General features: G+C 43.5%; 1 protein-coding gene across 2 annotated transcripts; it reads right to left on the bottom strand.

Moving 5' to 3' along the window:
- Positions 1-5,156: 5,156 nt before the first annotated feature.
- On the bottom strand, positions 5,157-11,289 carry LOC125021515 (GTPase IMAP family member 7-like). 2 transcript variants are annotated; one of them, XM_047607623.1, is made up of 4 exons: positions 11,203-11,289; positions 10,619-10,657; positions 8,909-9,013; positions 5,157-7,354 (listed from the first exon to the last, which is right to left on the bottom strand). In XM_047607623.1, the coding sequence occupies exons 1-4, from the start codon at positions 11,222-11,224 to the stop codon at positions 6,585-6,587; spliced, it is 936 nt and encodes a 311-aa protein (XP_047463579.1). In that variant the 5' UTR covers positions 11,225-11,289; the 3' UTR covers positions 5,157-6,584. The 2 variants fall into 2 exon arrangements, with proteins under 2 accessions (XP_047463579.1, XP_047463578.1); XM_047607622.1 differs by having other exon boundaries at positions 11,157-11,243.
- Positions 11,290-12,946: the final 1,657 nt, after the last annotated feature.

The following is a 12,946-nucleotide window of genomic DNA, read 5'->3' as shown; positions in this document are numbered from 1 at the left end:
ACCTGGAGCAGGAGAAACCCTGCACACAATAATCACCTGGACTAGAGGATGGTGATAAAACATTGACCTTGTGTCGTCAAACTCACAGTTTTTGGTTTCAGAACATGTGATAAGAGTTAAAGTTACTGAGTAAAGCTGGTGTATGAGGTTTTAAAAAGCCCTGATCAATGGAGCACAGAAAACATGATCCACCAGGGCAACAGTGTTCTGGAGAAGACAGTTTAGAAGAAGTTTACGTAGAAGAAATACAAGAAAAACACACACAAGGTGTGTTTTGTACATATATTTCACTTTTGGAACATAAGTGCTGACACTAAACATACACATTATAACAGCACTGTTCACACATGTACAGCATTTAACATGTGATGGTCTTATTTAAGTAATTAGGGAAATCCCCTAAACAAAGAAATAGCTAGGAGCTATGCAAACAGGAGCTATGCTAACAGGAGCTATGCTAACAGACTGGCTTCAGAAAGCCTCTCGTCCAAAGCTACAAATAAACATTTATTACGGGTACTGTTACCACCAAAGGAGGCGGAGAAGGAACTAAACTCGCCATGGAAGGACTCCATGCTGCAGAGACACGAATTGGATCAATGCTTGAAACTTTGCATCAGCGTTATCATGGAGCAAGACGTCAGGTTTGTTACTGTCTCAGCTTTAATATCTCATATCATCAAACATGTGTAGCAGCTTATATAAGATTACAACCTAAGGGTTTCGATATTAAATTATCTTTATTTATTTCTGTTTATTTGCTCATGTATTTAAGAGAAACGATATCATTTAATTACATTTACAAATAGAGTGAATTACTCTAAAGACTGTCGTCATTGCTGAGTAGAGGTAATGATTTTTGTAGTTCTGCTATGTTATAGGGTGCCTGCAACCTCAACCCCCCCCCCCCCCCCCCCCCCCATACACACACACACACACACACACACACACACACACACACACACACACACACACACACACACACACACACCAACCATATGCCCATATGAAGCCGACTATATGGTCGGGGTACCTACCTAGGTTCTCTGGTGTCCTCTTGGCCTGGCTTTGTCTCCTGGTGCTGCGTGGCGACAGGTTTGTGGCGGCTTCCTTGGGAACCCGGTTGTTCCGGTATCGACTGGTTCGGGTGGTGGCTTGGTGCTTCCCCTCTCCCTTCGATGGGGGGCTGGGGTCTCTCCCTGACGGGTGGGGGTTCCCTCTTCCCGAGGTCTCCCTGGTCTGGGTGCGCCAGGGGCACGGGGCCGGCGCCTTGGCCCCCCTGCTCGGATGGCCCGTCCCTGGTTTGGCGCTGGGCCGGTGCCCGTCTGCAGGGGCTTTACTGGGCTCCTGGGGGAGTCCTCTCGGCTGGAGAGGTGTCCATGGCTGCTCTGCGGGCTTTGGGGGGGGGGGGGGATGTTGGCGGCGGTGGGTGGACGGGCTGCAGTGGCTTGTGCTCGCTTGGTCGGTCTGGGGGTGTTGGTCGTCTCTCAGGTAGCGTGCCCCGTGGCTACGGTGGTTCTCTGGTCCTGTCACCCATGCGCCTCACACTGGGGTGGAGGTTCTCGGGCGCTGGGGCTTCTGACCTGGCTCTGGGCCCTGGTAATGGTCTCACTCTTATTTAGGGAACACATGCATGTGTGTTGTCACCTGCCAGCCCGTGCTGGATCACATCAAAAAGAATTGATGAGTCCCGGATATTCAGGGCTGGATTATTGTTTTCACTCTATCACTACATGCCCTATGGCAGACTTCTCTCCTTCCATTGGGACACCCTCACCCCCCTGGACTCTTAGCCATTGATGGCTAAAACACATTGAAGGCCTCACTCACAGACTTCAGTCACAAGGCTACACTTCATTAGTCTAGAAGATTGTTTTAGCAACACACTATATATGCCCATTTATATATTTTACTGTGTTTTCTTCAGCAGCAGTCTCTACTTGAATACATTACATACATTTTCTTTACAATTACTATGCTTTCCAACATAACTATAACCCTGGCCAAAAACAGAGTGTTTTTGGTTTGCTGTTGTTTTTACTCTGGTTATAGGTTATGACTGCTGAGTCTGCATGACCACATCTCCCAAATCAACCAGAATAAATCACCAATCTGTGTTTCTGCTTTTAGAATCACACAGTTGTATGAATCTGGCCTGAGGTCAATATACGTGTCAACTGTCCCCTGAAGAAAGACAGCCCTTCTGCAATCGGTGGATCAAGACGTCAAGCAGGGGAGTTGAGGTGAGGACCCAGACGCAGGACTAATGATGAGGTAGGAAGTTCTAACTAAAGTAGTATTTAATAAACACAAGTCGCTGCAAGGCAGGAAAATCCAAAATCCAAAAACCAAGGAATCATGACGTGGAGACATTAAACAACGCGACAATGAACAAAGTGAAGGCAGAGCTGTGTACACAAGGACTGAGGGACGACAAGACACATGTGAGACGCATGAGGACAATCAACGCAGGAGAAACCAATTAACAATCACGAGACAAGGAGGCACAAAACAGGAAACCCAGAAACTTAACAAAATAAAACAGGAAACACAACATGACACAGACAGACATGACAAAACCACAAGGAAACACGATGGACAGGAAACTAGGAGACATGACAAAATAAAACAGGAAACTTCAAAACATGGTGACAAAATAAAAGACAGACATAGAACGTTGACACAAGAGGAATTAGACATGGACAACAACCTGACTGGTCTTACCGAATACCAGGTGAAATAAGACAGTGTAGTGAAGATTAAAATACCTACAACAGGCATTCATAGGTTTCATGGTCAACCATATGTCCTTGATTTTCCAGGTGAATGCGTGCAAACGACCAAACGACCTGCATAGGCAACAACTGGGATCCATTTTCAACCAAACAGGACAAACTTACAGAAGAGAATGAGTTTGCAGAGAAATCTTCAGACATATCAGAGCTGTTCTGTAGAGCAGTGAAACATGACTTTGCTCCACACAAAGAGGCCGTGCTCTATCACACCATTAACGTGAAATACGTGGCTGTGAGTGGACGTCCAGTAGTCAGACGTCTCCTGCCTCTGTCCCACACATGTCTCACAGCCAATGATGCTTTTGCAACGCTGCAATGAACTGAGAAAAACTGGTCAGTGTCTGTCTGTGTCCCCATTAAAATGTTTTGAGTGTACTAGGTGACAGTGTCGTCTTTTTATTCAACTTCATACTTTTAGAAATGTCGGTTTTTACATGATACTATTGCCTGTTACACAAGGGTCTCCATTAACACGTTATTGTGGTAGATGAGACAAAAGGACCTTGATTACGGGATGTTAGACGTGTATTTAATCATCTCAAATTCTGGCTCACACCAAATACAGTGGACGAATTATGTTATATGTGTGTGATAATTATTTAGAAGAGGCTTGGACCGGCTCTCATACTTAGCTTGTGCCCTCATGGATTAATACGTTAAGGAACAGCCGATAGATTTTTGTCCCAAACATAAAAGCCACAGTATGAACTGAAGTAATGGCCAGAGGATACGCATTTAGCGCAGATTTAAAGGGAAAAAACAATAACAAACCAATGACAGCAAAATGATGCATTTCAATGATTGAATAAATAGGAGTAATATGAAAAGACGCCTCAGCCTCCTCCTCTTTGTGCCCTGCAGATCCTGGATCCTGTTGTGTTACAGCGAGAACCTGTCTTGCATTTTGTTTCGTAGAGAACAGGGGGAGCAATATATTACACGAGTGGTTGGTAAACCTTTGTCTGGTGTGTTATTAAACGCCTGCCGTTCCCTCTGACTCTAAAACTTCATCCCCCTGTGCATCAGTCAGTGTTACGGGCTCCTGATTTCCAGTGGCACCTTTTTCTTATGTTGTAATTAATACATTTGACATCATCGTAACTTAACAGGCGACTTTAAGGTTACATTTGTAATGTTTTGGAGACAGTGGCTAAATTCTGGTGTGCAGGTGAACTTGTAACACTCGGCCTGGGTCTGCAAGCCTGGTCACTGATATCAATTCCGCTGCTACTGCACAACAACTGGTTAAACACGCGTTTAAACCACCAACACAAATGAGTCAAAATTTAAAATTATTTAATCAAATTTGCAATTCTAAGGTGAACAACAAAGTGAACAACAAAAAAGTCCAGAATTAACTCATCGGGTTCAGTCTGTTGTTGTCTCAGACTTTGTCATTAACCAAAAAGAACAAAATTAGAATCCTCAGAAAAATAAAGTCCATCCAAATCCACAAAAAAGTGAAAAAGGCGTCCGATGCAAAACACGAGCAAAAAAACAAAAATATATATTCCACAATGCGGAGAATCTTCCTGGCTTCTTAAAAAGGAGGAAGAGAGCAACCGTCTCTGGACCTGCAAACGCCCTTTAATCCGGCCTCAAACTAAGATTACAGAGGAGGTAAAATGTGCAGGTCAGAGGTCGGGAGAAAGACGGAAGCAGACACTGACCTGCTCTCTGCCTTTATCACCTCCTAATCATCCTCCCCCACTACACACCTGTGGTTGCCTGGCTGCAGATCACCTGCCTTCACATGTGGCTGTGTCACAAACTATCAGTACTAGTCACAGGTGATCACATGAACGTAAAACGTTGGCCCATGATATTTGGAGCTGAAGCTGTGACCTCGTCCTCACCATGAACCTCAAAGATCTGGGACTGAGGTCTAATGAGCTGAAAAACCTGATGCTCCAGGAAACAAAGCCACGTTTGCCTCGTCACTCATGTACAGAGTTTGAGCTGAGACCTGTGAAGAAATTCACAAGTAAAATAACCTCTTAAATTACATTAGTAACAAATATAACGTATTAAAGGATCAACCACAGACAGGTGGACGTCAAGGATGCGAAATCCATGACAAAAACGATGCTAACAGACTTCACTCCGTCAGCGCAGAGTAATGTTTGCTAGTAGCTAATTATTCTCTGATTATATGTAGTTATTTTAGTTTTTACCTGAAATATGTCATCTTCCCCGAGACAAACTCTTTTATTGTTTCGATAAACAACGTACTGATCCAGGTCCATCAACTTCTGTTAAATAGCAGCGCCCACACACAGCACGGTCCTTACAGCTCCTACTCTGAACTTCCAACATTAACTTCCAGTCACACAAAATGAAAAGACGGCATTTTTTTGTTTCTGTCGCTTTTATTTTTTGTTTTTAAAAACAGAAAATGAAAAAAAAAACATTTTTTAAAGGTTTGGTCGTCCATCTTGACCCTGGTAACGAAAAATGCTTTGAATTTTCTGCAACAGATTGTTGCAGAAATAAAGAACAGTAATCAGAACTACTAATAGAGTTGAACAAGTAATAGAAATAAAGAATTAAACACATAACTGTCAGTATAAACATATCAATATACGGTATATGAACAGTGAATGCTCTGACCTCCTATTAATTAACGTACGTTCAAGCTTTACTGGCTTCTGAATGGACACAGGGTCTAACTCATGAAATCAAAGGAACGGACACAGTAATTTACCCGTCGGTCTCTGTACATCGGCTTCTCTCTGCTGCACTGACCAACTCTGTAGAGCCTTTTTCTGATAGCAGGGGACGTAGTTCTGCACATTTTTAACTGATTATTTCTTGTCAGGCTGCCCTTCATCACATAATCATATTCAGCCCCTTTACTTGATGAACATGATCAGGGCCTGTTATGGAAGTAAACTCTGTAGGTTCATAGATCCAAAAAAGAACTCCCCTGATGCTATGAAATTCACTGGAAAGATAGAGGAGATAATATAAATTTACATCAAGTTGGCAATTTGATACTAAAACAGTTGGGTATACAGTATAAGAATAAGCTAGAGTATGCAGAAAACAATTTGACTCTCGTCTTAACCAAGTGTTTAAATCTGACTATGCAGAAATTAGTTGGATTCTGAATGTGTTTCAATAATTTTGTTCTATCATTTAGTTTTAATCATTAAATAGAATGTAGTAAAACAACAACAAAGGAATGACGGATGTATGTATTTCAACAAATGAAAATAAGAAGAAAAATATAGACTTCTGAGTTTACGGGATGCACTTGAATGCACCATAAAACCGCTCAAACGCTTTAACGTCCGACACGATGTAGACGGGCACTCGTTTTTCAAAGATGGCGGTGACGTAGGAACAACGTTCAGCGTTGCATAGGGCATCTACGTATTAATGTCTATGGGTAGAAGAACCGTCTGAGGGATAGCGCGGATCTTACCTGCACCAGAAGTAGCGCGACTAAGTAGCGTGTCACTACCAGGCCAGCTGACAGTCTTGCCTGGGCCCGGGACGAGATAATCTTTTCTCCTGAAATAGGCCTAATTGAATTATTATTATTTTTTAATTATTATTTTATGATTTTTAATTATTCCATAGTTTAATGAGGGCCCCCCGCCTACCCTGGGCCCGGGACAACAGACCCGTTTGCCCCCCCCCCCATCGGTGGACGTGTTCACTACTACTATGCCCATATCTGGTTGTGTCTCCTCCACCCTCCTGGTGTTGATGTGACATGCTTCTGCCACCAGGTGCCGCCACAAAGTCTGATTAAAAATGACCAAGGAGCAGAACTGTGTGTTCTCAGTTGAGTTTCAGTTTCAGCGTCTGATGAAACTTGGCGATGTCTTCCAAGGAATCAGTCGGTACCGTCTGCTCGACTACATGACGGACTCCGCTCTCTAGAATCTGATAATACCTCCTCAACTCCTTCAGCTCAGACTGCAGTCGTTCCTCCACCTGCTCTCGTTCCTGCTGAGCTTCTCTCAGCTTCCTCTCATACTGTGACTCCACAGCTTTGACTTCCTCCTCCAGTTTCTTCCTGTAAATCTCTCTGAGCTCCGTCTCTCTCTGATCCAACATCTGCACCACCTCCTGGTAGGTGTAGTTGGAGTAGAACTTCCCTCCGTTTGCATCCACCATCTTCTCCACCTTGTCCAGCAGGTCCAGGACCTGACCACGGTTATTGGTCTTGTTGTTGTTGAGGACATGAAACCTGTTTCCCACCTTCTTCAGCACTGACTTCAGCTCAGGTCCAGCCCTCTCCAGCTGTGTGTGGAAGTCTGGTCCAGGTTGGTCCTCCTGGGTGAAGAGGATCATGGTGTAGTTCCAGGCATCCTCCCCAAAGATCTCTGCCACCTGCCTCACGGCGTCTTGCTCCTCCGTGGTAAAGCGTCCCACCTTGATGACCAGCAGGATGGCGTGGGGCCCCGGGGCCGACATGTTGATGCATTTGGAGATCTCCCTCTTCACGGTGAGATCAGATAACGAGGTGTCGAAGAGGCCGGGAGTGTCGATGATGGTCACCTCCCTCCCAAACACCTCCCCTTTCACCTTACAGCAGTGTCTGGTCACTGAGGACAAAAAAACACACCGGAGGCAGTGATCATTATCAACATCAGCTGCAGCTCTAAACTGTCAATTAACTTTATTGACATTCAGTACGTTTACGTGCAGCTTCACAGGGCTATGCTCAAAATTCCACTTCCTGAATGTGGTCTTTGTCTCAGTTTAATGGAATAACTGAAGGGAACATGTCCTCCTCCTCCACAGCAGGTGGTGACATGTGTCTTTTCAGAGGGTTAATACGGCTCCTTTGAGGTTGACCTATTACGTCATATAATAAACAACTGGAGTCAATCAAGTGTCAGACTGACATTTCAAACTACACCCAGACGGAGAATAGCTTTTTCATCTTGTAATGTGTGCGCTACTTTTGGTGCAGATAAGCTGGCGCTATTCCTCAAGAACCTGGTATATTCCTCACCATGGCGTCTACCATCCCAAGAAGAAAACCCCAGTGTCTTGCTCAGAATATGTTGAACTATATTTCATCAAGTTAGAGTCTCCAAAGTGGACATAGACTTCCTGCGGTGACCACATGTGGACATTGAGATCAGCGCATGCTAGTGCACATGCTGCGCCAGGACCGGAGGACAATCGTCATTCTAGACATCTCATCTCCCATACTGCTTAATCCTCACTAGGGTTATGGGGGTTGCTGGTCCCTGAAGGGGGGGGGGGGGTCTCCAGTCTATCTCAGGACTAACACAGAGACAAACAACACACACCAAGTCACCAATTAGCCTTATGAGCATGTCTTTGGAGGTGGGAGAAAAGTGAAGTACCGGGTGAAAACTCCCAGAAAGACCAAAGCTGGACTCGAACCCAGATCTTCTCACTGGGAGGCATCAGCGCTAACCGCCGAGCTGCCCGGTAAGAAACATCATAATGATGTCGATGTGGATGATTGTCCCATGCCAACAGTTCAGGAAGCAGTGCAGCCGACATCAGACCTTGTTGAGCTGTGTGGCAAAGGATGTTTCCAGCAAATAGATTAGCAACAGCAGGAGGAGGACGGGGGAAACAATCAGGCCTCTGAACCTCAACAAAGTTGACCGTGCCTTTGGACTTCAGTGGAGCATTGAGGATGACACCCTTCAGGTTTGGAATCATGTTTCCTGAAAAGCTACACATGAGAGGCATGTTCTACCGTATACCATAGGTTCTGTGTTCGACCCGCTAGGGATCCTAGCACCTCTTACTCTCCCGGGAAAAGCTCTTACGGCAGCTCTGTGAACAGAGCTATGAGTGGTCAGAGAGTCAGACGCTGCCGGTTCGCCACCAGGGTTATTTGGGCCTCAGAAAAAGCCACTGCAATTATTTTTTTATCAATGTGCATGTAAATGTATAGAGTGTGTTTACCTGCAGCAGCAGGCGGCCATGACAGGAGCCTGGAGAGAAGTTTGTGTCACCTCAGGGACTTTAACGGGACCGAACCAGGGGTTTGATCTGCTTCTCTGACCTCTACTCTATATTTTAGTTTCATGTGTGTTGTCCTCTGATTGGTTCTCCTGCTACATAACTAAACATTAAACATTAAAGTGACGTGTTGTAGTATCTGTTACCTGAGGACTGGCTGACTGCTGCAGTGAAGGCATCTATTCCCAGGATGGTGTTTGCACTGGAGCTCTTCCCTGCTCCAGTCTTCCCAACAAGAACCAGCCTGAAGTCTGAACAGAGACCAAAGCAGAGATGATGTTCAGTCTTTTCAGGTCAAGCATTTCTAAGAGATAATACTCTGATAGAGCAGCTACCTAGTATTCTGATTTGATTTTAGGCCCAGGGAACAGTCTGTGCATGTGCTTTTGAATCCAGCCTCTCTGGTCCAGATCATTGTGTTCAGGTCTAAATAAACCTGGTTCTTCTCCAGGTTCGAGACAAACGCTCAAAGAGAAATTCAGATGACCAGATCTTTGAGGAGACCAGACATTCTTCTCCAACTAGCAGCAGTCAGTGCTCATTGTAGGTCTGGATCTGAGGTCTGCGCAGTAGCTAAAATGAGACTGATTTATACTCACAGCACAAGCACCCACATGTTAGAGTCTCTCCAGAACCTGAGAAGTTGACTTCATAGAGCGACACATTCATTGGTCAGATACTGTTGGACTCAGACTTGACTTTATTGAGTGCCTGGGTCAGGCTGGTGTTGGTTGACATGCTTGAATGGCACCACTGGGAAGGTTTATTCTAAGCCTCAGACTGAGGTCATGCAGCGTTGCATTCAGCCAGAGAATGTTTCTTCCAGTCAGAGTTAATGTGGAGAGATGAGCTCGTACCTTGTGTTCTCTGCTCCACAAATGTCCTGGTCCTCCAGAACTGCCATAAACTCCCTAACCCTCTCTGGAAGATTAGTCTCCAGGAAACTGGAGATTAATCTTCTTCTTCTAAACGTTGCAGCGTTCAGTGTTTGTTGTAGTTGTTGTTTGTCCTGAATGGATTGTGTTTACATCATCTCCTACCACCTCACATCACACCAGCTACTGACTAACACCTCCATCACTGCACTTACACAGTAGCCATAATTGCACTGCATGAAAGGGCAGTGGCTTTAACTATTGTTAACTACTGCATTTACTCTGGTGTTATTTGAGTTTAATATGTTTTTTGATGCCTTCACAGAGACAGTTCCTATTTCGACTCACTCAGTGATCAATATCATAGATCTACTAAAACATAATAAAAAAAAGCTACATCTGCTGCCGTGGCCTCATCAACCAGCCCAGTCTTCATGGTCTGGAGTCTGTGTATCAGACCTGTGGAGCTCCATACACTACATCTGTCCCAGTCTTCATGTCCTCCTCCAGGTGTCCACTCCTACCTAGATGAACTATTCACCAACCTGCCCATGATTCCTGTTATACTCACAAACTGTCACAGATCATCAGCTATGTGTTATATTACTAGACCCTACATGTTTCCTTCAGCTTGATGTTTGTATCTATGACAGAAGTTTGTTTATCTTGTTTCTCCTGTTCTTCTTCTCTCTCAATCTTCTCTGGTTCTACCCGGCTGGTCTTCAGCAGATGGTTCCTCCATATGAGCTGGTTCTGCTCCAGGTTTCTTCCTGTTAAAGGGAGTTTTTCCCTCAGGCTGCTCTGGAGGTTTCAGGCTGGTTTTTGTGAAGCGTCTTGAGACGATTTGTGTTGTTATTGGTGCTATATAAATAAAACTGGATTGAATTGAATAAAACATCACTTTCACAGATAAATGATGATGCATTAAGACCCACTGATCATGTTTAAGTACAGAAAACGAGCAGACTGAAGGTTTCTTACTTAGATCTTGACCTTTACTTCCTCTTCTTCCTCTCTGGGCTGTTCACAGAGAAAGAACAAATGAACATACAATGATATTCAGAGTCGGATGAAAACAACTCACATCTTTAGAGCAGAAAACTAAAACACTGGCTCAGCTCAAACTATAGTGAGGACGAACTAAGTTGTTTCTGAGAGGCAAAAGAAAGACAAAACAAAACCCAATTTTTCCAAACACATTTGACACCCTTAGGACACAGTCTACATAGTTATTATTATTATTATATCTAAATAATGGCACGAATGAGGGAAATAGGAGACTACAAGTGTCATGCATTGGTGCAGATATCTGCATAAAACAGGAAGACAATCAGTTCCGTGGTTAGTGCTGTAAACACCCTGCATAGAGAATCACTTCTCTGAGTTTGAACAGTTACTGAGTTGATCCAGTTCGGACAGTGTTAGGGAAGATCAGACGGCTGATAACTGCTGCTGGTGTAAAAGTGAAAGTGAAAGAAGTCTAGCAACGAATAAAGTGTTCAAAATGAAAAACACTGACCTGATTTCATCAATGCTGACATTAATCTCATAAAAAACACACTTACTGGGTGTTTGGGAGGCGGCCATCACAGCGGCCCAGATTTCCTGTCTTTACTAAACAAGTGGGACGAGACGGAACGTTTTCACCAGAACAGTTTCACTTCCGCTCTAGAAAATAAAACTCAAGTCGAAAGAAAATTAGTTACTTTTCCAAATGGATCAAAGCAAATTAATATTCCCTGATCAGACAGATCGATTGTATTTCAGGACAAACTTGGACCATGGGTACCAGAGTCACGTCTGACAGAAAAAGACGACTCAGCAGCTTTTAATTTGAAAATCTTTTGTGAGCTGTCTCGCTTTGATCTGTAAAATCTTCCAGTCCGGTCTTCGTCGTCCTCTCAGGTATGTCTCTGTTGTTTTGTCTGAAATGAGTTTCCGTTTACAGAGTTTAAACTATTTTATTTAAACTATTTTATTTTATTCATTTGGCTTCCAATTTGTTTAGACACAGTATTTATTTTATGTGGAGAGAAATCTCTGAGTGAACAGTTCAGTCAGTGTATGTGGCAGATTGATTACAGCCTGCAGTCTGATGCAGAAATCTGTAGAAGCCATTTTGAAGCTTGACTTCCTTCCTCAGCCTGAACAAGTCAGTCTGGTGGGGACTAGATTTGAGTTAGATCAGTTAAACTGAAATGTATACATTTTCCTACATTTCCCATCAAACTCAACACTCAACATAAAACCCCAAATATTGGGTGTCTCACTGTCTAAGGGATTTGATAACAACATAATAGAAAGTTAATAAGTGTTATTTAATACAGCTGTCATCTGTGTGTGTGTTGGTGTGTGTTGGTGTGTGTTGTTGTAACATAAATGTGTGGGACACAGGGATCAGCTGCATTAACAGCAGAGACATCTGATTAATGAACTGGTCTCAGCTGTGGCTCAGGCCTGAGGGTCAGGGGTTGCCACGTGACCGCGAACAGAGGCTCATAGCTTATGCGGTAGCACATATTCCAGCTCCAATAGCTCTGAAAAATGCTGTTAGTGGCTTCTCCTATGACTCTGTGTCAGTTAGAAATGAATCAGGAAGCTCCTGTTTGTTTCCATGAAGAGGAAGAGGTTTCTGGGTTGGAGTGTAGGATCTCAGACAATATGCAATCTTTGTATTTACTTCACTCTGGATCATCATTGGTGGTTGCTGCGGTAAATCTGAGCACGGCGTTCGATTCTCTAGACTCTGATTGGTCAATAGAGGTGTCAATCATTAAAACTGAACGAGTCAAAACTGTTGTATTTGTATTTAGTGATGTATCAGTGAAACTAAATTAGTTTTCCACACCGGTGCCTGAGAAAGGTCTAATGGCACATATGCAGTGATAAAAAGGCATAGTTTGTGATTCCACCTGGACATAAATGGACTAAAACATCTTTAAAATTGTTCAGATTCACCTTTTTACCATGTGTTTGCACAGTTACTCATCAGATTTTACTAGACTACTTACCCACATATCAGGGCTGGTTTTTAAATCTAAATAATGTGACGTTGTTTATTTAGGCAAGAACAGAAATTTGAATTTTTTACTTTGTTCCAGTTAATTTTCTCTGACACAGTAACATGTATCTTTATTCTGATACCTTTGTATCTCACTGGTGTTTGTAACAGGTGATAAAAATGATTATATATATGAATATAACACATTTATTATTATATATAATATATTATATGTATTATTAACTCCACCAAGAGTGGCTGCCTGGAGATAGTTAGATAGTGTTGTGGAGATCTGAGGTTGGTGGAGA

Source organism: Mugil cephalus, chromosome 15, assembly GCF_022458985.1.
Source record: "Mugil cephalus isolate CIBA_MC_2020 chromosome 15, CIBA_Mcephalus_1.1, whole genome shotgun sequence".
Taxonomy (NCBI): Eukaryota; Metazoa; Chordata; class Actinopteri; order Mugiliformes; family Mugilidae; genus Mugil; species Mugil cephalus.
The sequence above is the reverse complement of the archived record's forward strand: the minus strand, read 5'-3'. Positions and strand labels throughout refer to the sequence as shown.

Excerpts from the sequence above, each read along its gene's own strand:
- LOC125021515 (XM_047607622.1), bottom strand. The coding sequence starts at position 11,187 with ATGAGATTAATGTCAGCATTGATGAAATCAG. Across the intron at positions 10,658-11,156 it reads GTCAGCATTGATGAAATCAG|CCCAGAGAGGAAGAAGAGGA; the intron begins GTCAGTGTTTTT and ends CTCTGTGAACAG. Across the intron at positions 7,355-8,908 it reads AGCAGTCAGCCAGTCCTCAG|TGACCAGACACTGCTGTAAG; the intron begins GTAACAGATACT and ends TTTTGTCCTCAG.